The sequence below is a fragment of the Mandrillus leucophaeus genome, unplaced genomic scaffold (assembly GCF_000951045.1).
Source record: "Mandrillus leucophaeus isolate KB7577 unplaced genomic scaffold, Mleu.le_1.0 Scaffold339, whole genome shotgun sequence".
Lineage (NCBI taxonomy): Eukaryota > Metazoa > Chordata > Mammalia > Primates > Cercopithecidae > Mandrillus > Mandrillus leucophaeus.
This window is the reverse complement of record NW_012103576.1, coordinates 657506-682966: the sequence shown is the minus strand read 5'-3', so window position 1 is coordinate 682966 and position 25461 is coordinate 657506. Positions and strand designations below refer to the sequence as shown.

General features: G+C 42.3%; 1 protein-coding gene across 2 annotated transcripts in view; it reads right to left on the bottom strand.

Moving 5' to 3' along the window:
• Positions 1-2514: 2514 nt before the first annotated feature.
• HS6ST2 (heparan sulfate 6-O-sulfotransferase 2) overlaps positions 2515-25461 on the bottom strand; it is a 345910-nt gene continuing 322963 nt past the window's right edge. For both annotated transcript variants that reach the window (XM_011988801.1, XM_011988802.1), the window contains one exon: positions 2515-5608. In XM_011988801.1, coding sequence (XP_011844191.1) covers positions 4738-5608 — 871 coding nt within the window. In that variant the 3' untranslated portion in view covers positions 2515-4737. The remainder of the gene's footprint in view (positions 5609-25461) is intronic.

The window sequence follows — 25461 nt, the reverse complement described above, 5'->3', positions numbered from 1 at the left end:
AGAAAAGACCAGGTTCTCCCCTGCTCTCAGGCCTGAAAGCAGTGATTCTCACCTAGTAGGTACTCTGTAAATGTTGTTTGTGGTGGTATGGTATTGGAAAGTATGTTGTTTGAATCACATCCTTCTATTCTCTCAGACTCTGGGATCATTATAAACTCTGCCAAGTTTTCAATACTCAGGAAATTTTGATTGGCTCTGTAGTTCCAGGGCTGACTAACTTTTTCTTTGGGGGGCAAGAAAATAAGTATTTTAGGCTTTTTGGGCCGTAAGATCTCTGTTGCAACCACTCCCGCTGCTGTTGCATGAAAGCAGCCAGAAAAAATATGCAAAGAAATGGGCGTGCTGTGTTCCAATAATATTGTAGTTACAAAAGCAGGCAGAGGGCTGCATTTGGCCCCAGGACAATAGTTTTTGGACCCTGCTCTAGCTGCTCAGAACAGTGCCATTTGCACTGAGAAACAGCTCATTTGCTTTGTTTTCAGGATAGGTTTCTTCTGAAGTTCTGAGGGCCTTGCCCATTTGTGAAGATCTGACGGATGTACTTTGGAAATTGTGAGGTGTTTATCAAACTCCTTGGACAGTTAAAACTCTCAGGCGGCCTCATTCTTGCCAAGTGAGAGATTCGAGTTGCCTTACTCCACAGTGCCAGAGGATTACGTTTGGAGTCAGCATACTGTTTTTTTGCTAGAACTTTCTACAAAGTACTCGGCTTTTGTTTCTTTGCTTAGTTCAATCTCTAGAGAAGACAAGAGATAAAAACTTCCAGTCCACCTCTGATGGCCATTTGTGCAAAAGGAATACCCTGTCTCCCCTTTCCCAACTTTCAGTGTTAAAAGCAGTGTCTTCAGGTCAATGAATGCAAGAAAGCTGTGAGTTGCACATCACAACCTGGCCTATTCTGTGGTTCTCTTCTGTGACTCAGACCCAGCATGTGAGTTTTATGCTCCTTTTTACCCCCGTACTACACCCATGGAAGGAAACCATCCTTCCCATTGTGACAGCTTTATTAGACCCACCACCCAAAGGCAGTCCTGGTTGTACCTGGTTATCATCCTTATTGAGAATCCTAATTAAGTCCCGAGGAACTGAACCAATTCGTTGTTTCTTCATTCCAGCTCCAAGTTGGGCTGCCTCAACAGCTCATTTCCTTAGCAGGTTTCCTATCTTTTCTCTACTACAGTTAGAGTGCCCTGCTCTCCATGAATACCTACCCTCCTCAGGGAGGATATTTCGGAAATATTTCAAGGTCTTGGACTTTATGTTCCTGTTCACAGCTCCTCCCAAGGGGGTGTAGGATCTTTATACAATCAGGCCCTTTGGCAGCCCAAATATTGATCAAGAAGCAGTTGACAGGCAAAACCATGTAAGCTGATATGGTTAGGCTTTGTGTCCCAACCCAAATCTCATGTTGAATTGTAATCCCCATAATCCCCATGTCAAGGGAGAGACCAGGTGGAGGTGATTGAATCATGGGGGTGGTTTCCCCTTTGCTGTTCTTGTGATAGTGAGTTCTCACTAGATCTGATGGTTTTATAAGGGGCTCTTCCCCTTTCACTCAGCACTTCTCCTTCCTGCCACCTTGTGAAGAGGATGCCTTGCTTTTCCTTTACCTTCTGCCATGATTGTGAGTTTCTTGAGGCCTCCTCAGCCATGCAGAACTGTGAGTCAATTAAACCTCTTTCCTTTATAAATTACCCAATCTTGGGCAGTTCTGTATAGCAGTATGAAAATGGACTTATACAGTACATATGTGTAGTTTACAGGCTAAGGATACTTAACTACACCTCCAACCAAATTTGTAGCTTTCTTCCTTCTGATCCCTTGGGACTGACAATTGAAGTCTCTTTGGAAAAGTGCAAGGACAAATCATACCCCACTCCCCCATAGTGCTAACTACAAGAGTTTGTTTGAAAAAATGTGTACATTTTGTGTTCAGGACTTTAAAAACCAATACATTAATGCTTACCTTTAAACTCTACCCTGTGGATAGAAGGGAGAATGAAGAGCACTATTTTTCCTTTCTGCATGCTCTTAGATATGCAAGTATTTAATAAGTTTTAACTTAAAAGTTATGCCTATTCATTTGCATAGCAAACTTTGTCTTACACCAGGAGTATCCAATCTTTTGGCTTCCTTGAGCCACACATAAAATACACTAACACTAATGATAGCTGATGAGCTTAAAAAAAAAAAAAAAAAAAAGGTCTATAATAAATATAATGTTTTAACAAAGTTTATGAACTTGTGTTGGGCTGCATTCAAAGCCATCCTGGGCTGCATGTGGCTGGTGGGCTGTGAGTTGGACAAGCTTGTACAAAAAACATGGACTCCCAGAAGGAATCACCCCAAATTAAGGCCATTTTAGTGTGAGGGATTAGAATGGGCCATCTAGTCTTCATGCCTGGCTGCCAAGAGGAAAAAAGGAAATGCCTTGTTGAAAAAAATTCTGCTCTGGTTTGTGAGATCACAATGTCTAGTGGCTGCAAATCTTGAAATTATGAGATTACTCAGAGACTGTAATTTAAACTTTATTTCATATCTATTGTTAAATTGCACAAAATCAGTGAATGGTTTGTAAAGCTACACCAATGGACAGATGTTTACAGTTGAAATCATGGGATTTACATAATGGCAAAAGTGTATATTTATAACATCCTCTATATACAATAATCAGTATAGACGGAAAAAATGCACTTAGTCTTTGCAAATCATGCACACCACAGCAATAACACAAAATGTTTTTTCTGTAACAAGCTCTTCCACTGGCTCAGGCTTCATCCTGCTTTCCAACAGTACCTATCAGTTTTAAAAGCAAACATTTTCAATTAAAACTAAAGAAAATTGAAATATCATAGTGATCTACTAACTATTTTAAAAACACAATTGTACACAAAATAGTTTTACTCTAAAACACTGTGACTTCAAAGTGTAGTTTTTAAAAACTTCCTTTCAGTTTTTTAGCTCTCAGGATTTTCAGGATTGCAATACTGTCAGACAAAACAAAAGCTAGAAATAGCGATACAAGCTCAGAGTCAAGAAAATCCATTTTAAACCCAAATACCCAGCTTATTGTCCAGTTTGTGGCTATATTACTACAGAAGAAACACATGAGCAGATTGTAAAAGATATAACTTCATGGTCACACTTCTAAGCGTGTCCCTTCTGAAAACATAAATGCCACTTTCAGTCACCTTGTTTGATTTACAGCCAGGAGGTTAGTATAAGTCATTGCATAAGTATAGCAAAATCCATAGTAAAATGAAAACTGCCAGGAATCATGATGCTTGACAGCACGGTGGGTCACATACTTCTTTTTATCTTGGTCAGTTTGTAATTGATACCATAGAAGTATTTTTGCATCGACTTACACTACCAAATCACTCTGCTCAACTATTATGTTCCTGATATGTAACCTCACTACAGAACAGTTTTTACTTTTGCTCTTTTCAAAACAAAAATTTCGTAGAAGGGTTTGCCCACATTATCAAGGTGCTATTGAATAACTCTGGCTAGCCTTCCTAATGCTTATTTTATCCTTTTTTGGCTTTCGTAATTGTCTACAAATCTGTCAACACGAAAAAGAACTAAAGGGCTAGAAATAGTTGGCCCAACTGGAAACATTACAGTAGAGATGTAGAAAAAGTAAGTAAGAGTTCACATTTTAGGTTAAATTCTATCTGATCAAGAATAACTTCAGCAATATTTTTAGACACATTATCCTGTTCAAGTTTCTTGATTAGGACCTCACTACACGAATATTGATAAAATAATTCTATAGAAAGAAAGTCCTGACTTTAATCCAGGATTATATACCACAACAAACTCAGCAACACACCATTTAGATGATGAAGAAAGATTCTATACATGGGTTAATTTGGAATGAGCACAATTCAGAGAAGCCTTAAAATGAATGGGAAGCAGCGCCAAAATGATTCCAGTATTGTTGAAATTACAGTGCCCTGAAAGCGCCTGGAAATTAGATCTTTACATTGGTATTTCATTTTGAAAAAAAAAAAAAAAAAGATGTTTTGTTTAATGTGAGATACACCCTGTTTAAAACCTTTAAACAGTAGAAGGTAGAAAAAGTTTTAAATTTTAAACATCTCTTAAATATCAAGATATGAGTCCTGTTCTTGAAAAGCCAATATTTTGACATAAAACTACTCATGTTTGGAGAGGAATTTTTTATTTTCTACAGCTTAGTAAGATTCACCATCAGTTGTTATTCTATTTAAATAGATTCCTTGTTAAAATCAGAAGAAAATAAAAGGTTTTATATATCATTTTAGTCGCTTTATGTTTATACTTATTCTCACCCCTGGAAAAAATGTTTGAATCTAAGACTGGGTTTTAACACTGTATCATGAATAATTTAAAGTCCATTTCTTAGCCATAAGTTAAATGGTCACATTTTATGTTTTCATTTTGTCTCCATGACTAATTTAAGAACTTCTTAAAATATCTAAACAGCAATTTCTGGTGAGTCTGGCTTGGCTTTCGGATTTCATAAATAGTCCAACCCCAAAAAGACAATTTAATTCCATATTGAGATTTGTTTTACCCACGCACAGTATAACACTGAATTGAAAGGCAACTGTAAAGGCAACATCTAAACTTTTCTTTTTTTAACTTCCCCAATGAAGGAAGCAGGATGTGTTTGGACACTTTCATCTTTTAAACTATGCCATCTTTTCAGTGGCGCTTTGGGAGAAGTATGTGCAGGCCTTTTTGAGCCATTTAACGCCATTTCTCTACACTGCCTATGTAGTCGTTGGTGCCATTGCTGGTGTTACCGTTCTGCTCCTTGCCTGAGTTCTGCTTCAGGCTTTCCCGGTTCTCCTTCTGCCTCGAACTCTGAGTCAGATTCGGCATCAGATTCTGAGTCAGGTTCTGATTGGCATTCGGATTTGGGTTCTGACTCTGATTCTGATTCGGATTCTGGCTCTGGCCCTGGCCCTGGCTCTGAAAATGGGTCTGAAGGAGCCTTCCCTTCAGAAATTTTCGTTGTTCCTGACGCTTTCGCCTGGCCTCCTGATGCTCTTTCTGCCTCATAAACTGATACCTCTGCAAAAAGAGGTCTTTGGCATAGCTGTACAACTCCATATCCAGAAAATTCAGCTCCTCAATACGCTTTTGAATTTCCTCATTGATCTCTACACTAGAGGCCCTAGTGGTATTATACTGGGTAAATGGCGAAATAAAGTTCATGTTGAAGGTTTTCTCAAACAGATATTGGGTCTTCCGCTGAAACTCAGTGAGGCCAAAGAACGCCATGTGCTTCAGATTTGATTTGGCACTTTCCAGAAGGACCTTGTTTCTTTGCTTTTCAGGCATGACAGAGAGGTTGTAGCAGCCTACCAGGGTCAGGTCAGAGAGCATGCGCACCTGGCGGTTGTTGGCTAGATTATAGGGACAGTCCATAAACTCTTTGAGGGGGCAGCCAGACCAGTCATCGCCAGTGTAGCAGCTAGGCAGCTCTTCGGAGGTTGGAGGCCTTCCATCGCAGACATGAAGGGATGCTTTCCATGTTGCCCCTCGCTGGACATGCCTCCACTCACTCAAGTACCGGGACACTGGGTCTCGGAGGATGGTGATATAGTGGAAGTTCCTATGGATGAAGCACAAAAACCAACAGTCAGAGATATGGGTGAAATAAGTGGAGTCATGGAGGTACATGGCATTTGTGGTGTTCACTGGCCAAAAAGGAAGGCAAAGCAAAAATGACAGGGATCTGATGGCATTTGTCCTGTAAACTGTCCCTCAGCAGTCCCCTCTGCTGAGTCTCACTAGCCTAGAGATAGCTAAGTTTTTCAACCAATTTGCTGATACTTCAGCTAAAACAGGTATGAAAAGGTTAGATTCCAGACATCGACCTTGTCTTGCTTCACTCCTGTTCCCCCTTCCCCTCTTTTTCTCCCTCTCTAGCCAAAGATAAAATCTTCCCAATGACACCATTGGCTAACTAGGCAACCACTTTATTTCATGCTCCCCACTGTAAACCATTTAGTGATCATGAAATGGAGACTCAATGGAAGCACATGCTTTATTGGAGTGAAATGGAGTTGACAAGTGGATTAAAATTCTAACCTTATTACATATGCAATAGCATATTTTCTAATATTCAGTCTAATCTGCATATCTTTATGTTTTTGAAAAAACTAATTAGAAGAGTGTATGATATGATACTCTTGATTCTGGCTGTTGTCATATTATGGCTCATACATTATGGAAGTGGAATGTAGAGATAGGCAGAGTAGCCCAGGGCCTCCAGAAATAAGCGCTGTGCTTAGTCACTGACTGAAATAGACATGGTAGCTGCCAATGGCATATATGCAAGCTACTACCTTGGTTTCCAACTTTGCTCATATGATAATATTCCCAGGATAGGAAACTTAACGCTATCAGCAGCTTCAAAATGTCCCTTTTCCTTATCTACTGAAAGGGCACATGGATGTCAGCAAGTGTGGAAGCTTTGCTATATGGCTATCTTCTCTTTAGGGCTTCAAACAAAGTTCTTTGCTCAAATAGCAGACTAGCAAACATTTAAACCACATGCTAACATACTCACACCATACATGGTAAGCACACACCCCAGAAACATCAAATCTATGATACAATCAGGCATACGCAAGGAGAGAACCCTGTCGTTGTGCTTTTCATGAGAAATGAGTTACCACTCAGGTACAGAAGATGAAGGACGAGGTCACAGAAGGGCATATTGTGGAAGGAAAGCAACAATAAACATTGAATATTAGCATTTAGCTTCTTGAAGGAAACCCGGAGAATGGCTTGCAACTTTTCTGAAACATTCATTCCCATCTGATGGAGTGGTTGTTCTCTACACACGCATGAGGAGCCACAGAGAACCTGCTCAGCCACCTGCTTGACTGAATATTGGCTGATGTTCATTGAGGAAACGTTTCTCCCAACTGGGACTTCCAGCAACTCAGGCATCCTGAAATCTATCTCCTATGTCTCTATCCTGTGCATGGTGCTTGCTCTGCCTGCCATGATCTTCCCTCTTTGGCTGGAAAATTCTACTCATCCTTCAAGTACCAGTTCGAGTACCATCTCTTCTGTGAAAAAATGTACCCCACTCTGTGTTGCCAGTTATCATTTCTTCCTCTGTGTTGCTATGCACTTCATACTTAGCCTTTGTTAAAATATTTGTGATACTGGGGCTGAGCACAGTGGCTCAAGCCTGTAACTCCAGCACTTTGAGAGGCTGAGGTGGGTGGACTACTTGAGGTCAGGTGTTTGAGACCAGCCTGGACAACACGGTGAAACCCTGTCTGTTAAAAATACAAAAATTAGCCAGGCATGGTGGTGTGCTCCTGTAATCCTAGCTACTCAGGAGGCTGAGGCACGAGAATCACTTGAACCCAGGAGACAGAGGTTGCACTGAGTTGTGGTCATGCCACTGCATTTCAGCCTGGGCAACAGAGCGAGACCCTACCCCTCCACCCCACCACCCCCCCAAAAAATGTGTGATACTGAATTACAATTAATTGTTTATATTTTCACTTAAACTATGTTTTCAATGACAGGGGCTCTGTCGTATTCTTCTATATAACCCTCATCCCATCCATTCCAACTTTGTACATTGGCCTTTATCCCTGGCATTAAGCAGAATCTCAGTAACTTCTTTAACTGCTTACTTGATGAACTATGCTGGGGAAGAGGAAGGAGAGAGCTAGGGACATGCCTCATGACATAAAAACTCTGGATAATCTTCCAAGTGCCTTGTAAAAAATCACAGGAAGGTTTTTCTTAAAATAAATCACTTTATATATTTTTTTAGGAAGAAACAAGCATAGGGCACAGGAGAAGCATCTGGGAGTGAGGATGGAAAAGGGGCCAAGAGCACCTTCACTTATCTCACTACTTTCCCTAGGACCTGACTTTGTTGGTGCCACTAAATTTCATCTCCATAAGGAGCCACTGCTAAAGAGTAGTAGCTTTTGTTTTCCAGTAACCTTTACCAACAAAGATGACTACTAAAGCCCTGGGTTCCCTCCTTCCACTCCTAGTTTTAGTATTCATCCATTCAGTGCATATTTATTGAGCCTTTATGATAGCCCTGAGGCAACAGTTTAGTGGCAATTAGTCTGATTATTTGGAAAAATAAAAATAAATTTATTAAGGCCTGCGACACATTTGGATTAACCTTTCAACCAGCTTTTCCAGGCATGCATTGTAATGGGGGCTGCTTGGTGTTTTAACCCCCCAAAATGGAGTCACCTTCATGCTTAACTGGAAGTCCTCTTGCCCTAATTTGTTGTATTGGTTCAAGCCTACAGTGACATCTTCTGGTAAATATTAAGAGTGCACCACAGTGCAAGTCTGCAGCTCTCCTTCCTAAACACTATTCCTAGTCTTTCAGAGCAAATAGATCCCAACCACCAGGGTTAATGACACAATCAATGTTTCATAAGCACCACCCCTACCCCAACAAGGATAGAGAGAAGGCAACACAGAGACAGACTTTCAGAGAGGGCCTCTCATGTTATGGGTGTGTGGATCCAGTATACATTCAACTTGAAGGTCACCTAGTGCCCTTAGGAAATAGACAGCCCAATGTAGGCAGCCTCTGTGTCTACACTGTAGGGATTATCACTGCAGCAGAGAAGTTAGAGGGGCACACACATACACACACTGCTGCCTTGTTGATAACAGCCACCTAGACTCAGATGACAATACCTGCAGAGTTTCAGTGAGTGTTAACAGCCCCCTTCTTCCAGGGCAAATAGCCTTGGAGACCTAGAATGCCTCCACTGAAAGCACTTGATGCTGCTTAGAAATATTCCACATGTAAAAAGAAAGAAAGATCTGCTGAAGGGTAGGTGTCCAGTGTCCAGGGGTCTCCTGAATTGCATGGTGTGTTGGAAGTAGGAAGGCAGGTAAAGGTAATACCTTGGAGGTTATGTCAGAAAAAGAATCCAGGATGCTCATTATATCCAAGGAAGAGCTTTTAGGGCAATATGAGAAACACGCTGGGGAATGTGGCTGGGGTGGGGGGCAAACAGAGACGTGGCCAGTTTTCCCTCAGTGGTCAGGTCAGGTCAAGACTTGTTTAGTCTCGGCACCTAATGTGTGCCTGGCACTGCGGCAGGCACTGGGGATACAGACAAGGATAAGACATGGAAACTCGGGGAAAGTGTTGCAATTGTGTGTGCTACGAATGCTTGGAGCAAGTAAAGGGTGTGATAAAAAACACCTCACACTGATTTCTAACCTAGCCTAAAGATAAGACAAGGGTTTCTGCAGCTTTATTTTTAAAAACAAATAAGAATTAGATGAGGCAACTGGGCACGGTGGCTCACACCTGCAATTCCAGCACTTTGGGAGGCCAAGGCAGGCAGATCACTTGAACCCAGTAGTTCGAGACCAGCCTGAGAAACATGGTGAAACCCTGTCTCTGAAAAAAAATAGAAAAATTAGTGGGCGTGGTGGTGCACACCTGTAGTCTCAGCTACTTGGGAGGCTGAGGTGAGAGGCTCACTTGAGCGTAGGAGGTAGAAGCTGCAGTGCGCCATGATATCACCACTGCACTCCAGCCTGGGTGACAGAGTGAGACTCCATCTCAAAAAAAAAAAAATGAATCAAGGAGAGAGGAAAGGAGTATAAGACAAGACAAAAGGGTCAGCATGGGCAGAGGCACAGAGGCATAAATCAGCCTACTGTGCAAGAGAAATGTGCATCAAAAAACTTCCTGGGGAGTGAAGGAGTAGTGGCAGGAATTGAAGATGGAGAGGGAGCCCAGGACCTGGTTGTGAAAGGCCACAGATGCCATATTAAAGCATTCAAAGTTAATTCCACAGGAAACAGAGAGGCTTTGAAGGGCTTTAAGCAGGGGAATAACACGATGAGGTCTGTGTTTTAGAAAGGTCATTATGTATAGTGTGTGAAGATGAAATTAGTGAAGTTAGTTAAGAGGTTACTGCAGAAGACAAGGCAAAAGAGAAGGAGGAGCAGACTAGAGAAATATTTAGCAGGTGAAAGTGACAAAAGGGATTCAGGGGAGAAAGAGGAGGAGTTAAGGATGCCTCCTAAGGCTCTGGAAAAGGTCTGAGGTGCCTGAAGGACATCTGAGTAGAGTTGAATGAACAGATCTGGCACTCAGAGAGGAACCTGAACTGAAGATAAGATACGGAGTGGTCAGCACAAAGTGGTAGTTTCCAGACCATCATGGTCTATTTAGGGATCTTTTTAAAATTCCACTTGTGTGGCTTCAGATATTCGAAGACAGCATTTACCCCAAGGATTCTCTTCTTTACGCTGAAAATGGTTTTCAACTATTCTCTATATAGCTTAAAGGCCCCACTATTCTGTTGTCTGCCTGCAAATGCATTCCACTTTATTGGAACATGGCCCTCTAAGCATGATCTGACAAGCAACAAGAAGGGACAGTCTATCACTTCCCTCATTCTTGACACCATTTCTCTTAATGTGGTCTCAGATCACATGGACCATTTTGGCGGCCACACCACACCACTGATACACAGTAAGCTCAATTGTTTCATTCTTTCACATATATGCCACGCTGAAACTCAATCTATATTGTCAGGAACTGATGCAGTGTATTTGTGGCCCTGTTTAATCTCTTCTTGATGGAGGAAATCTAAGCCTGTCAAAAGACATCTACATTCTGATTATATCCCCCGATGTCTTCACCATACTTTCCTGTTCCTGTTGGCAATGCCTGGATTCTGGCATTGATCAAAACAGAGTAAGATGCAGGTGACAGCAAGTCTCTGATAGTTGCTGGAAATCTTTCTTCAGGTTGACATGAAACTGAAGGGTGCTGCTGAATGGACTGACTTAATTTTAACTGAATGAGGCCAGTTCAGCCCCAGGAAAATCATACTCTGCCTGTTTCACTTAGTAGTAATTGGACAGGACTTTCTTGTGACCAAATGTATCACCTAATTAAAATGACAAGGTGTCACATTTTTTAATTGGAGCCATGACTCCCAGTTGGGTTACATGGGTTAATTGAATGGCTGATTGGTGCTTCTGTATGCCCATGGTGCCTTTACAGGCACTACGCAGTTAAAGGTTTGCCACTTTCTATTGAAGGACAGTTCTCTGGGTGGCCTTGTACCAACACAGTACTCCCCTCATTTTTGCTTGTCATTCTTAAGAATAACTGTAGAATGTGCTTGGAGTGCAGTATCCTGAGATAGGGAGGAACTGCCTGAAACAGCAAGAGCCTTGTTCCAGTCCTTCCTGGAGAATCTAACATCTTGAGATAGGGAGGAACTGCCTGGGACAGCCTAGCCTTTATTCCTCTCTCTCTTGGAAGCAGGATGTCCTTCAAAGCTTTGCTAAAGGAGTCACATGGTCCCTGAGGTATATAACTCAGGAAAGGCTGCCTTTTGGGGTCCCTCAGTGATAGTGCAAGTGAGGCATGCTTAGTCGAGACTCATTCACCCAGGCAACTTTCTTGAGTTTTGGGAAACCAGTTCACAATGGATCCTAGGCTTCTTTTGTCCCTTGCTACCTATCTGTAAGTAATAAACCCACTTTATGTAACTTGTTGTTTATGAGTGTGTTCTGTTTCACCAAACCCATATAAGTTTATAAACAATGCAGTGAACCTGCTTTGTGTCTACAAGTTTAGGACAACTTTTTCCTATCACTGATAAGCAATTGTGGAAATAATAGCAACAAATGAAAGAGTTGTCCAGGCAAGAAACCAAGGGGCCATCCTTGACTCCTCTAATCTCCCCTCACTACTAAGAGCTAAACATTCCCTTAAGTCCTTTCTAGTTTCTAAACAGCTCTGAAATCCATCCTTTGCACCACTGCCTGGGGTTAGGACTTCATCACTTCTCTCCTGAAACATTGCAGTAGCATCCCGTCCTACCCTTCATGTCTCCAGTCCCAAGCCACTTTCACACCCTTAGATGGCACATACCTAACCTGTCATTCCCTAATTAAGCCCTCCCAATGGCTCCCTATCAACTATGACATGAAGCCCAAGCTCTTCCACATGCTAGAGACACCCTTGTGGAACCCAGCAACCACCTTTCTTTCTGTCCAGCCTTATCTCAAGTGAGCTCCCTCTATACAAGTCTTTCTCAATTGTGAGTGATCTTCCATCTCCACTCCTCAAACCCCCAACTCTGGGCCACTTGGCAATATCTGGAGATATTTTGGTTGTAACAACTTGGGGAGGGAGTTGGTACTGGCATCTAGTAAGTCAAGTCCAGGCATGCTGCTAGCTATCCTATCATGCACAGTCCCCCTACAACAAAGAAATAACCTGCCTCAGATGCCAATAACGCCAAGGTTGAGAAACTTTGTTCTATACCCTATATGAGGAATTTTCCAAATCGAAGTCCCAGGCAGTGACTCCACAGGTGCTTTGCCTCTGTGTATGGACTGCCTACTCTTTTGAATGACTTCTATTTATCCTTTGTAGGTTACCTGGCAAAGTCTTTCAAAACTCAACTCAAAAACTGTCTTCTCTGCAAAACCTTCCTTGACCTCTCTGGACAGAATTAAGCACCCCCTTCTCTGCTCCAGTCGCCCTGGTGTTCTCCCATTGTAACATGTATCACAATGTGCTGGGATTGTCAAGTGATTTTTCTGCCTCTTCCACTGGACTATGAGCTCTGGGAGGGTAAGGACCACGTATCGTTTATCAACATAATATCCTCAGGGCCTAGCACAATGTTTGACATAAAGTAAGCAATTAATAAAAGATTGTTGAATGAATTTCTGCAGCAGAAGCAGCAGAGCTTATGACAAGCAAATAGGAAAATGCGTATTTTATTCTTTGATAAGGAAAAGCCACTAGATGTCACTATGAAATAACAGATATAACATTTTATACCTGTAATGGAGCATTTTAAGGAGATGTAGCTGTGAAGGAGATTTAGTTATATTTAGCTGTTGTCTCTGACTTTTTGTGCAGTATCCCAGTTTAAAAGAAGGCTGGAAAGTTTAAGGACGTTAAAAATAACTAAATGGTTAAAAACAAGAATCTTATTTTTTATTCTCCTTTTAATAGACCATTCTGAAATAAGTGCCCAAGTTCTAAGTCACAGAATCCTACACTTGTCAGAACAGAAGGAAACTTTCGAGACAGTAAATCATTTAGGTCAAGCCCTTCACTTTAAGGGTGGGGATATCGAGGCCTAGAGAGAGACAGGCAGGGGCTTGCCCCCAAATCACACCTTGCCAATAGCTCCTGAGAATCAATCTACCTAACAGAACTATTTCTGGGCTGAAGGCCTGTTATTTTATAAGACCCTCTTTGTGTCTGCTAGTTACCTAGGATGGCACATTCAACCAGGCCTGAAAGAACTCACCAACCCCCATGAAGGGTAAACATTTGGCTGCTCGAAGAGGACACTTTCTTACACCAACTACATAGCCAGGAGCTGGGGGGGGCTCTGTGCCTGACACTTACACATTAACTCCCAACAATCCTGTGAATTATTATTATTATTCCCTTTTCCAGAATGAAGAAACTGAGACTCAGAGATGACGTGACTCTGGGTCACGCCTCAAGTTAAGCAGGGGTGTTCAGGTCTCTCTCACTCTAGAAATGGTATTCTTTCCATACCCGTGCTAGGGCACAAGCCCAGGACTTCTGATTCTATGAGTAAACTAAAAAAGTGGTTCCTAAAATGTGAGCCCAGAACCATCAGCATCAGCATCATTTAGGAACTTGTTAGAAATGCACACTCTCCGGTCCACTCACTGAATCTGAAACTCAAAGGCTGGGGCTTGCCAATCTGCATTTTGGGAAGTCCACCCAGAAATTCTGATGTACACATAGTTGAGTTTGAGAATCATTGTCCTAGGCATGTGGCTTCAGAGATCAGAAGTCTCTCAGAAATCCCAGGTGGTATCTAGAGTGTAGACAAGCCAACTGTGCCCCCAAGTGCAAGCCCTAACTCCTCTCTACTCCTTGGAGAAACCCTGGGGGCACCCATTTCTGTCAAGGGAAAGTCCAGGGAATGTTGCCTGAGCAAAGTTCTGAGGATCATGCTGTAAACATTTGCTTTCCTTTGAGGCTCCTGGTTCACGAAAGGCCATGATAAGGTTTTCCCTGCACTACTCAAAAGGGAAATAAATATCAAAGACATTTTTTAATAGAAGAAGGCCAGAAAACCCATAGCAGTTAAGGTCATAGGAGTGATCAACAAAAAGTTAATTTAAGAAAGGAAACAAATTCTTATCTCAAATCAATAGGAGTGAACATTTTATTATACCTGTAGCATATATATGTATGTGTGTGTGTGTGTGTATATATATATGTGTATATATATATGTATATATGTGTGTGTGTGTGTATATATATATATGTATATATAAAAATAAAAGTTCAGCCTTTGCATATCTTGTTGCAAGAGAAACAGTGAGTGGTAGAAAAAGAACTGTGGTCGGTGGTCCTAAGTAAACTCTGCCAATAGTTGGGGGGTTGTATATGACACTGAGTCATTAATGTTGAAGGTCTGGTCTCCTTCCTTGGCTAATGAAGTCTAAAGCAACCACATGGATCCTCCCATTGCATGTAAATGACTGGGTCAAAGCAAGGAGGAAGGCATTCAAATAAAACAACATTAATATGTGAGCACAAACTAAATAAAAGTATGGTAAATTGAATCAAAGGCAAACATGCCTCTGACAGAGCTGGACCCCTTAAGCCCTGGAGGTGCTGTTTTAAGTGCTTTTCTTGTGTGGCTCATATTATTAGTCCCCAAATAGGAGTTTAATAAATGCTGTTATCAGCAGTGGCAGCAGTCTCATAAAAGAAGTGTGAGACTTCACAAGGGGAATACTTTGAAGCAGACAGATGTGCCTGTAGATATGTTGTTTTTGGCACATTTGTCACAACAGTTTTGTGGCTTAGTAGTCATGCTTTATCTAGTGAGAAGAGTGAGCTGCTGCATTTGTAGACAGTGGGTTACATAGAGCAGTGTGACACATGACTTCATTTAATTGTCTTCACAGCACTAGAAAGACCTAAATTATCTGCATGCTGAACCTCTTCCTTTCCCCTTCAAGTTCATGCTGTGGGCTGCTGACTTAGCCAGACTTTCTGGGCAACCCACGAGAGGTGGGGAGCAAGGTAAACTCTTGGGAGCACAGTGATCTATGAGACAAGCAAGACTTATGAGACACAAGATCTACCAGACACAAAACCAAATCTGAAGAGGCTGAAGGTCTTGCACCCACCAAACATGCTATTCAGTTCTCCTTGCAGGAGTTTTCTGCTCTTCTTCACACCTCACCCAAAGGAACAGTTCTGTGTATATAAAGTAACACCTTCATTCATTGATTCTTTTCCTCTGATTAACTGAAAGTAAACCCATCTGTGTGTATTGTGGGGAGTGCTCAAAGGAGCACAAATGGGTTTTCATTAAACAGAAGGATGTTTTTCTATGCGACTGTTTTTCTTTAACAAAGCAGAAATTTTTTTTTCTTTGTTGAAAATAAAGAAGATTTCTAATGCCTTTGAATTCAAACTCAAGGTGGAATTCTTCACACAATCAGTCCTGGTGATATTTGCTTCTTTTTAAAAGAAATCATTCTCCTCTTTCCCAAAGCACAGTAGGTTTCAAAGTACATAAATCTAAGGGCTTTTGCAAACAGTGAGAAAGCTGAGTTCTTTAACAAGATGTGAAATTCCAAACTTTATGACCCATAGTTGCAGGCCTTTACCCAGAATCCATCCAATTGCTTGGCATCATGAAAAGTTTTGTAGATTACACTGCCTTTCCCCCAATTTTTTGCATTCTAAAATTATTTTGTGAGTCTTAGTTCATTAACAGTTAGTGTATTTTTGAGGTGGAAGAAACTTCTATGAAAAACCCCTACAGCATGCAGATGAGGGGACCGGGGTCCCATGAAGGGATATGATTTGCCCAAGTCACATGGAGACCAGATCTAACACTGATTGACACACTGAGGCTTCCTGCCTGACTTTCCTTCTAGGAACTCCTCCCTCCGCATATGGATCTTCTTGGCTTACTGAGTGTTTCTATGTGACATCTTCTGTCAAATCCCTTGAGGATTGGCATCTGGAACTGCCAGAGCTAGGGGCTGGTTCTCTTCCTTCTCCCAACCCTGAAACAAGAGTGAGCAGAGGGGAAGAATCATAAACTCCATGCCACAGTTGACGGGAGGAGGTTGGGGATATTTCTAAGTGTCCCCACTGGGACTACCATGGTTTGCTCTTCAGATAAACATCCCTAGTGCCTCTTGTCCTAGGAATCCATTGCTTTGGTCCTGCCTTTTGATTGACTAGTACATTCACATAAAACCCTGCATGTTTCAAGCGTTAACTAAAAAGTAATAAAACTGGTACTTTCATGACATTCAATCCAAAAACAGGCATGTGCAAAGAGGAGACATAGTGCCCTTTTAGCCCTGGAGGTGAGGGGCTTGGCCTTGGGTTGCAAGACAAATGTTTAATCAATCCATGAACAACGTATCAACTCTGAGTGACCTAGAAGTCGCCATAATTAGAGCTGTAGGCATGGTGAGGAAGTTGCATGTATATGGGTGCCAGCTTTCAAAGAGCTTAGAATTGGAGAGATAGGACTACTATTCAGTGGGGGAGGGGGCAGATAGAGGCACAGTACAGTTCAGTGCTAACTGTATCATACAAAGATTAAGTGAGAAATGAGTTGGGAGGAGAGAGTTGACTGTTATGGTCATCAAGAAAGGCTTCATAGAAGAGGAGGAGGAATATGATGGACTCTGAAGGATAAGAAGGATTTGACTAGGTGCGTGTATGGTGGTGGGGTGGGTGGAAGGCATTCTGACATTAGCAAAGAGCACACAGATAGGAAACTAATAAATGTTTTGATTTAACAGGTGCCTACAGTATGTCAGACACTATGCTAGAAGCTTTTTCGGAAAACCTATCAAATAGGTGTTAATGTCTTCATTTTAGTCAGTGTATGTCATGAAAAGGGCTTTAGAGCTGCACTGTCCAATATGGTAGCCATCAGCAACATGTGGCTACCGAGCTCTTGAAATGTGGCTAGTCTGAACTAAGAATTGCTTTAAGTTTTCAAGCATACTAAGATTTCCAAGACTTAGAGGCAGAGAAAATATCTCATGAATTAATTATTTATACTGATTACATGTTGAAATAATAATGTGAATATATTTGGTTAAATAAAATATATTATTAAAATTAATTTCATCTGTATCCCCATTTTTAATGTGGATACTACAAAATTTAAAATTACATAGGTGACTTGCATCATATTTCTTTTTTTGAATTTCAACTTTTATTTCAAATACTGGGGTACATGTGCGGGACTGTTATATGGGTATATTGCATGATGCTGAGGTTTGGGGTATGGATCCCATCACTCAGGTGGTGAGCATAATTTCCAATAGGCAGTTTTTCAACCCACAACCCCTTCCTCACACCACCAAGTAGTCCATGGTGTCTATTGTTCCCTGTTTGTGTTCATGTGTGCTCAATGTTTAGCTCCCACTTCTAAGTGAGAACATGAAATACTTGGTTTTTTGTTTTTGTTTGTTTGTTTGTTTTTGAAGACAGTCTCACTCTCTCTCTCTCAGGCTGGAGTGAAGTGGTGTGATCTCAGCTCACTGCAACCTCCACCTCCTGGGTTTAAGTGATTCTCCTGCCTTAGCCTCCCGAGTAGCTGAGATTACAGGCATGCACCACAATGCCCAACTGATTTTTGTATTTTTAGTAGAGATGAGGTTTCACCATGTTGGCCAGGCTGGTCTCAAACTCCTGACCATCTCAAGTGATCTGCCCGCCTCGGCCTCCCAAAGTGTTGGGATTATAGGCATGAGCCACCACACCCAGCAATATTTGGTTTTCTGTTCCTGCATTAATTTGCTTATGCTTATCGCCTCAAGGTGCATCCATTGCATTGTATTTCTATTTGACAATGCTGATCTACAGCCAGACTGCCTGAGTTCAAATTCCAGTTCTGGCAGTTACTAGCTGTGTCATCTTGGGCAAATAACTTAACTTCTCTGTGCTTCTACTTTTCTCATTTACAATGCATGAAAACCATAGAGTCTTCATGAAGATAAAATGGGGAGATATATATATATATATATAGTCTTTGTGTCCTCACTGACAGAAGTGTCTGAGCCTCCAAGGTGTGTGCCCTCACCCACTGGGCTGTTCATTCTCATATGTGCCTAAGCACAGCCTCAGGAGTCACAGGCCAGGAGCATAACTGGCCTGAATGCAGCAGGACATTTGAGTAGGAGGCAGTTGGATATGCTGGGATGTGAAATGAGGGATCCAATTCTGTGTTTTTTGTGGGCCCCTTACAGAACCGTAGGGCTGGGATCTGAGCATTTTAGAGCTGAGGGGACCAGGGGCAAGGGTATAGCTGGCTACCATTTTAGACCATACTTCCTTTTCTAGACCATACTTCACGGATCCCGAAACCAGATAGCCAGCTCCCTTTCCATGTCTCTAGATTGTAAGAAATCCAGAGACACACAGAATCATTTCTTTAGGGACCTCCACAGAGACAAGAAATCAAGTAAGAGGCCTTTTTCACATGGTAGGCAGTCAACAAATATTAAGGCAATTTTGGGCTGGTGGTAGGCAGGCCCACGCATTCACCTGGGCCTCCTGGACATGTGCTGTCTGGGAGGCAGGTACCCTAACTGTGCTTTGGAAAAATCATTAGAGGAAACCTAGTCAGGTAAAATACCTGCACTCAGCATTGTGCTATTTTCCAGAGCAGCACAGGAGAAAAGTTTTCCCCCTAAATGAAGGCTTCCCTTCTTGAGCCCTGGGTTGATTTTAATGAGCTCTAATATTGTTTTAAGGTGCTGAGAGATATGAAGTGCAAACCCTGGTTTTTTCTAGCGGGTGTGGGGCAACAGAACTTTTTAACCATTTAAACTGTGAAGAATTGGAGCTATTCAGGATTTCAAGGGCTGGCAGGGTCATGCCTCCTTTCACCTGGGAAAATTTTTCCTTTGGATATTCAAGCTACAAAAGGCATAATTACTGAATAACATGGCTGGGCTACATGTGTGGGGAAATAAGCATTCTATACAGTAACAGGCACAGCCTTGTTTCTTTACAATGACAATACTGGGTGGTGAAAAACATTCATCCATCCCCCATCCCACCTCTCTAGCTAAGGAATGTGATGTCAAACTGGGGCAAGTACAGGAAGGAGGACTGAAGACATGAAGATCCTGATTGAGCAGAACGAATTATTTTGAAGGTTATGTTAGTGTTGAAACTGACAAGCGTTCTGTAAGTTTTGTGCATCAGAGGTTTCTTTTTCATGGCATAGAGACTTTGGACAACTGTGTTTCCCCTTTAAGGCAAAAAAGGTACCTTCTCTGAAATCAGTGGCCTAGTACTGGGGAGTCAGGGGGCAGTTGCCCTCATCATCCCTTCTCCACGCACAGTATGTTCCTCCAGATTGCAATTTTACGTCACACTGCAATGTCCTGAATCTTAGAGAAAAGACATTTTTGTCCAAAATGTGACAGAATAGAAAAACAGTATGTGAAATTAGACAGCTATGCATGTTGTAAAATATAAGCCATGGCTCTACTTTGATGAAAGCATGAACATTCCATAATTTTTGACAGAACAGAATCTTTTTTTTTTAAGTGGTACTTTACAAACCTCATCTTGTGCAAAACGGGATCTTATTTCACTGAAAGGGGGTGGGGCCATTTTACTCATCATGGTTGGGGGCAGTTCAACCAAGGGGGAGTCCAAGAGTGTTCCACATCTCCCTCCATGCACACAATGAGCTCTGGATTACTTTCTCGTTGAGTAAGAGCCATGTTCCATGTGTGGAAACTGGCCACCCAATGAAAGGCAAGCTCCCTGTGAAGGGAACCAATGAGAGCCACTCACAGATGAAAGTGACAAACTCATATTTTTTCACACAGTAGATGGTTTGGGAGACCTCTCAGAGGTCACCTGTTCCAATCACTTTAGCAATGAGAATGCTAAAACCCAGAGGTGAAGGATAGGGACTCATCCAGGGTCATTTGGCCAGTTCATGGCACAGAAGGGACCCAAAACCAAGTCTCTGACTCCTTGTTCACTTTCCTGAATATCATCCTTAAGATGACCAACAAACTGGAATGACCTTTAGGCAAAGGCAACCCCTCTATTTGGTTGACGTTCATTTATTCTCTACTGCAAGACTTGACACCCATAAAGAAGGACTCAAAGTCAATGCCCACATTAAGACAGACGTCTGACCCTGACTTTCCAACTAAGGCAAATGCTAGAGGGCAGAACCTGCCTCGGATTCTTCAAGTCATCATTTACTGTGAGGACATGTCAATGAGAAGAGAGATCTGCTTGTGCGTTGCATGAGCCACCTACAGAGCCTTCCCTCCTGGCTTGGGCTTTTTTGCCTGGAATTGAGCTTAATTCTCAGAAATAGTGACTCACTGTAAAGTGGATATAAGGCCAGAGATAATTACTCTAAACGACATTGCCCTTCTCACAATAGTTTTTCAGAAAAGTCATCTGAAGAAAATTCATTGATATCAGTGCCTGAGAGAAGGAAGGAAGGAAAGAAGGAAGAAGGGAAGGAGGGAGGGAGAGAGGAAAGGACAGAAAGAGGGAAGGAAGGGAGGAAGAAAGAGGGGAGGGAGGGAAGGAGGGAAGGACAGAAAAAGGGAAGGTGGGAAGATAGGAGGCAGGGAGGGAGGGCTGATTAATAACAATCAGAAATTTAAACAGGTTTCCACTGTTTTTATATCTTTAGTTTCTCACTCAATCCCATGAAGTATACAGGACAAGATATAAAATTCCCATTTTACAGATGAGGAAACTGAACCTCAAACAATGGAGGTGACTTTCCCAAGGATATATAGTTGGTCAGCAGTGGGTCTAGGACCAGAACCCAGGTTTCCCAACTCCCAATTCAGTGTCTCCCCCATGTTTTCTCTGTTGCACGTTAAGCCTCAGATAAATGGCTGCATACTCCATTTCTCTTATTTTGTCTTGCAAACCAGGCTAGACATTCCTTAAGAGCCAAACTATTTGGTATCTCTCCTGTCTGTCAACACAGGGCCCAGCACCTTATGGGAACTCAGACTGGTGGGTTAAGTGATGAGCCTTCTAGCATGAAGCCTTGAAATCACCCAGGATGCTCCATTTTATCCTCTCCCTCCAATCAGAAACAAAGGGCATTGTCCCCTAAACTACACAGGCCCTGAAATGAGTCCCAGAATGACCCCACCTCTGGCTGGTGCAGTGCCTCAGGTCCCCGGGTTGGCATTTCACCAGTCAGGATAGACTGCTGCACCCACAATACAACTTGGAAGGGTAAAGGAGGCCCCTTCTCCAAATGTTCCCCAGTGAGGCCTGAAATCCCACGCTTAGTTACTATTTCTTTTGTCCTTTGTTGTAGCTGGGAGACCTCAGCCCTCCATCCTTCTCCATTCCTCCTCCTACACCTCTCCCTTCTTCCAGCCTTTCCCCCACTGGACTCTCTCTGGGCTTAGTCTGTTCAAAATCTGAGATCTAGAAGGAAAGTCATTAGAAAAACTCATTTCGTCCAAGTGTCATGTACTTAGCACCACCAGAAGCATTTCTATTTTAAAGGGGCAGCCCCTAAGAGGCAATGCTATGCCCTCTTATGGTAGAATTTCAGGCAGCAGTAGGGCAAGTTCTATGGGGCAGGAGGCCATCCAAAAATCACAGCATGTAGGAGACCAGCTATTGTGCACAGGTAAAGGCTGCTTCAATAGTCATAATCAGGAAACCTATTCCTTTCTGCTCAAAGAAAGTAAAGGAATTTAAAATGAGGTCTTTTGGGGACAGTTTTGATCAAACGCTTTTTGCTTTTCAGAACCATGGATCGGTCATGAACACACTAAGTTAAAACAAGATTTGATTTCCCCAGGGCTATTTTTGAAGTCCTGTTGTTCCCCTGTCCCACCTCCTTCCATTTAACATTCATGAGTTAAGGTGTTACTGGAAATGCATGCAGGGAGAACACTGTCGACCTTCACCTTCTACGTGGTGGAAAGAATGTGTTGACAGTTGAAATATGGGCAGGTACATTTTTGGGAGACTGGCATTGCTGCATTTCAGCATACCAAGCACAGTTCAGGTGATGAGCGGGTCACCTTTGAGGTTTTTAAATAATTAGAAGTATTTATATTTCTCAGTTCATTTCCAAGGATTAAAGAGCTATTATTCCAAATATTTTGAAAGGAATAGCACCCTCTTTCTCATCTACTTCTAAAAGTTCTTTATAGCAAATATATATATATTTTTAACAAAGCACATTTTCTTCTTCATAGAGCCTTACAACATGAATGAGAAATAGACAGTCCCAGTCCAGTTCGTAGACACTGATATTAGTGCACAGAGAGGTGAAAGGTCACACAGCCAGTAAGTCATCAAGTTACATATGTTTTAAACCCAAGTCTAGATATCCAGACTCATTTTGCTACCCCATGCCACTTTGTTCATTTTATTTTAAAAGGTATTTTGCATGACAGTGAAGGGCTTTCTGCAACACCATAATGGGACATGCAACAAGGGCCAGTCTTGTAGGGTGGCATGAGTTCAGGAGTGCTGGGAAGCACAGCCCTTCCCCAACACAGTTGGCCAGAAACCCACAATGTAAAGTTTATTCCTTTGGTTTAAGAATCTGCCTCCTGTGTGTAGGGGATGATAGGTGATAAGGAGTACAGGGTCAAAAGCAATGAAGACTTATCAGTCATTTGCATGGGGGACGGACTAAATGATCTCTAAGACATCCCTCCTGCTAAGTGTGGTGGTGTGTGCCTGTAGTCCCTGATACTTAGGACGCTGAGGTGGGAGGACTACTTGAGCCCAGGAGGTTGAGGCTGCAGTGAGCCACGACAGCAGCTCTGCACTGTAGTCTGAATAACAGAGCAAGACCCTGTCTCTTAAAACAAACAAGCAAACAAACAAACAAACAAAACAGTTGATCTGAACTCCTAGAGAGTGCATAGCCTAGTCAAAAAAAAACAGAAACAAAAACAAAAACAAAAGTCATGTGTCCAAATTCAGGACAAGAAGACAGGCCTCAACTCTAAATGTACCTGGAGCTCACAGAAGGAAAAGAGCAAGGCCATCTAGTTGGCACTCCATGCAATGTAAGAGCCGTTCAGTGGTGCCCAGCAGGCAGTCAAGGAAGACTACTGGTGGTGAGGAGAGTGTATTAGTCCATTCTCATGCTGCTAATAAAGACATACCCGAGACTGGGTAATCTATAAAGAAAACAGGTTTAATGGACTCACAGTTCCACATGTCTGAGGAGGCCTCATGGTCATGGCAGAAGGCAAAGGAGGAGCAAATGCATGTTTTACATGGCAGCAGGCAAGAGAGTGTGTGCAGGGGGACTGCCCTTTATAAAACCATCAGATCTTCACTATCACATGAGATTTATTCACTATCACAAGAACAGCATGGAAAACCCACCCTTGTGATTCAATTACTTCCTGCTGGGTCCCTTCCATGACATATGGGGATTTTGGGAGCTATAATTCAAGATGGGATTTGGGTGGGGACAGAGCCAAACCATATCAGAGTGCCCATATGGACAGGACTGAGATCACAGAAGTAAGGAGAGCGAACATCTCCATCTACCTTTCCCCTCAGTTTCCTTCCTCTCTCAGTCTCCTCCATGTCACACCTTATGCTGTGTGCATCCCCTCTTTTTTTTTCGGTGACTTCCCCCTCTTCCTGGTTGTTTCGTCATTCTCTCTTCATCTTTTTTTCCTGTCCTGATGCCGTAACTCCCCTTTCTCCCCCTCTATCTTCTCCATCCCTCCAGCATCTATGTCCCCCTCATTGTATTCTGATGAGTCCTCTTTGCTCTGCTGTCTCTCAGTTTCCCTTGTCAGTGGCCAAATCAGCTGAAATAAGGCCCAGAGGGGAGCAGCAGGAGAGAAAGCTGAATATGGGTACCCGCAAAGCTTCAGCCTGGGGGCAGGCAAGGGATCCTCAACATGCCTCTGGGAAATCACTTTTCCCCTTATTCCCCTGCTGGAGGGTACCAAAACTCCCAGGCAGGCATGGTCTTTGCCCAACTTTGTCTTTGGCATCCATCTCCTCTCCTCCATATACCCATTGGCTTTATTCTTGCTCCTCTAGCATCTGTGCAAACACTGGTAGGAAATGAATGAAGCCAAGCTGTTGGATGCAAGAGGTTTAACATGGGGCAGGAGGAGAGTGAAGTTTGGCCAAGTGCTTCAGGAGGACAAGAAAGCCTTCCTACCATGGGCATGGGGCACTTGCGAGAGAATCCAGGCAGCATGTCTGACAACAGAGGGCTTTTATAAAATTTCTCTATGCAAGGCAATATAATATAGATCATGAACATGAGCTCTCCAGCCATTCTGGTGAGGATTTGAATCCAGCTCTACCTCTTATGAGATAGCTGTGTGACTTTGGGAGAGATGCTCAGACTCTGTGCTTCAGTATCTTCATAAAGTGAAAATGATAATTTTATCACTTGTCCCATAGAGTGGCTGTAATAACTAAATGAATTAACACTTAGAATTGTGTTTGACACATAGTATAAGGTCAGTAAGCACTGGCAATAATTGTTCACATATGGTTGCATGCAGGACTTCTATGACGCCTCTAAAAACAGCTTCATTCATGAGTCAGACTTACACTCTTTGGGCAGAATGTGTTTCTCAGTACCTGAAGAAGCTGTCCCAGGGCTGAATAGGGTTCACTCTAAGCCATTTCCAAAGTCAAAGGCAGTGGTACCTGTCATTTGCCTTGGAACCACAGACTTTGTGCACTTCCCGTGGGTCCCAATGCATGAGGACCAAGTGAGAAGTGCTCACAACCTGGGCAAACCTGACCCTGAATGGACCACTTCTTCAGTATCCCAGTGGAAATCAACTACATCTTTCAGCTAAAACAACTGTATTTATCATTCTGAAATCAAATTTTGAACAAGTGGATAGTTCCAGAGTCCTAGGCTTTTGATGTCATTTAACACTGAAAATTGCATGTGGAAAGAGACTAAAAAAAAAAAAAAAAAAAAGAAAAGAAAAGAATAGAAAAAAAGAAAAGGTTTGGTGTAAAAAAAAAGAGAACAAGTTTAAATTGTAGGCAGATGTAGAACAGTCTAATTTCTCTTTTGTAAGCCTTCAGCTTCTAGTTCTACCTAACCTATACCTATGCTTTTTGTGGCTGGTTAACAATTCCAAAAGAGGGTGGAATTCTTGATCTCTCTCTCTCTTTTTACTCTCTTTCATGCCTTTAACCTGGTGGTATGGGAAAGCCATCACTTTGTCTTACAGCCTGATTCTTGGTTGGGTCAATGGCGATATTATCCTTGTGAGTGGCAAACAAACAACTAATGGGGATAGCTATTCTAGTCCTGGAACCCTGGGAGGAGGTTCTCAGAGCTAACTAATGTTTCTAAAAGATCCTGAAATGTGTGTGGGGTAACACATATTTTATCATAGTTATTCTGGCTCTGCAAGTGCAATGAA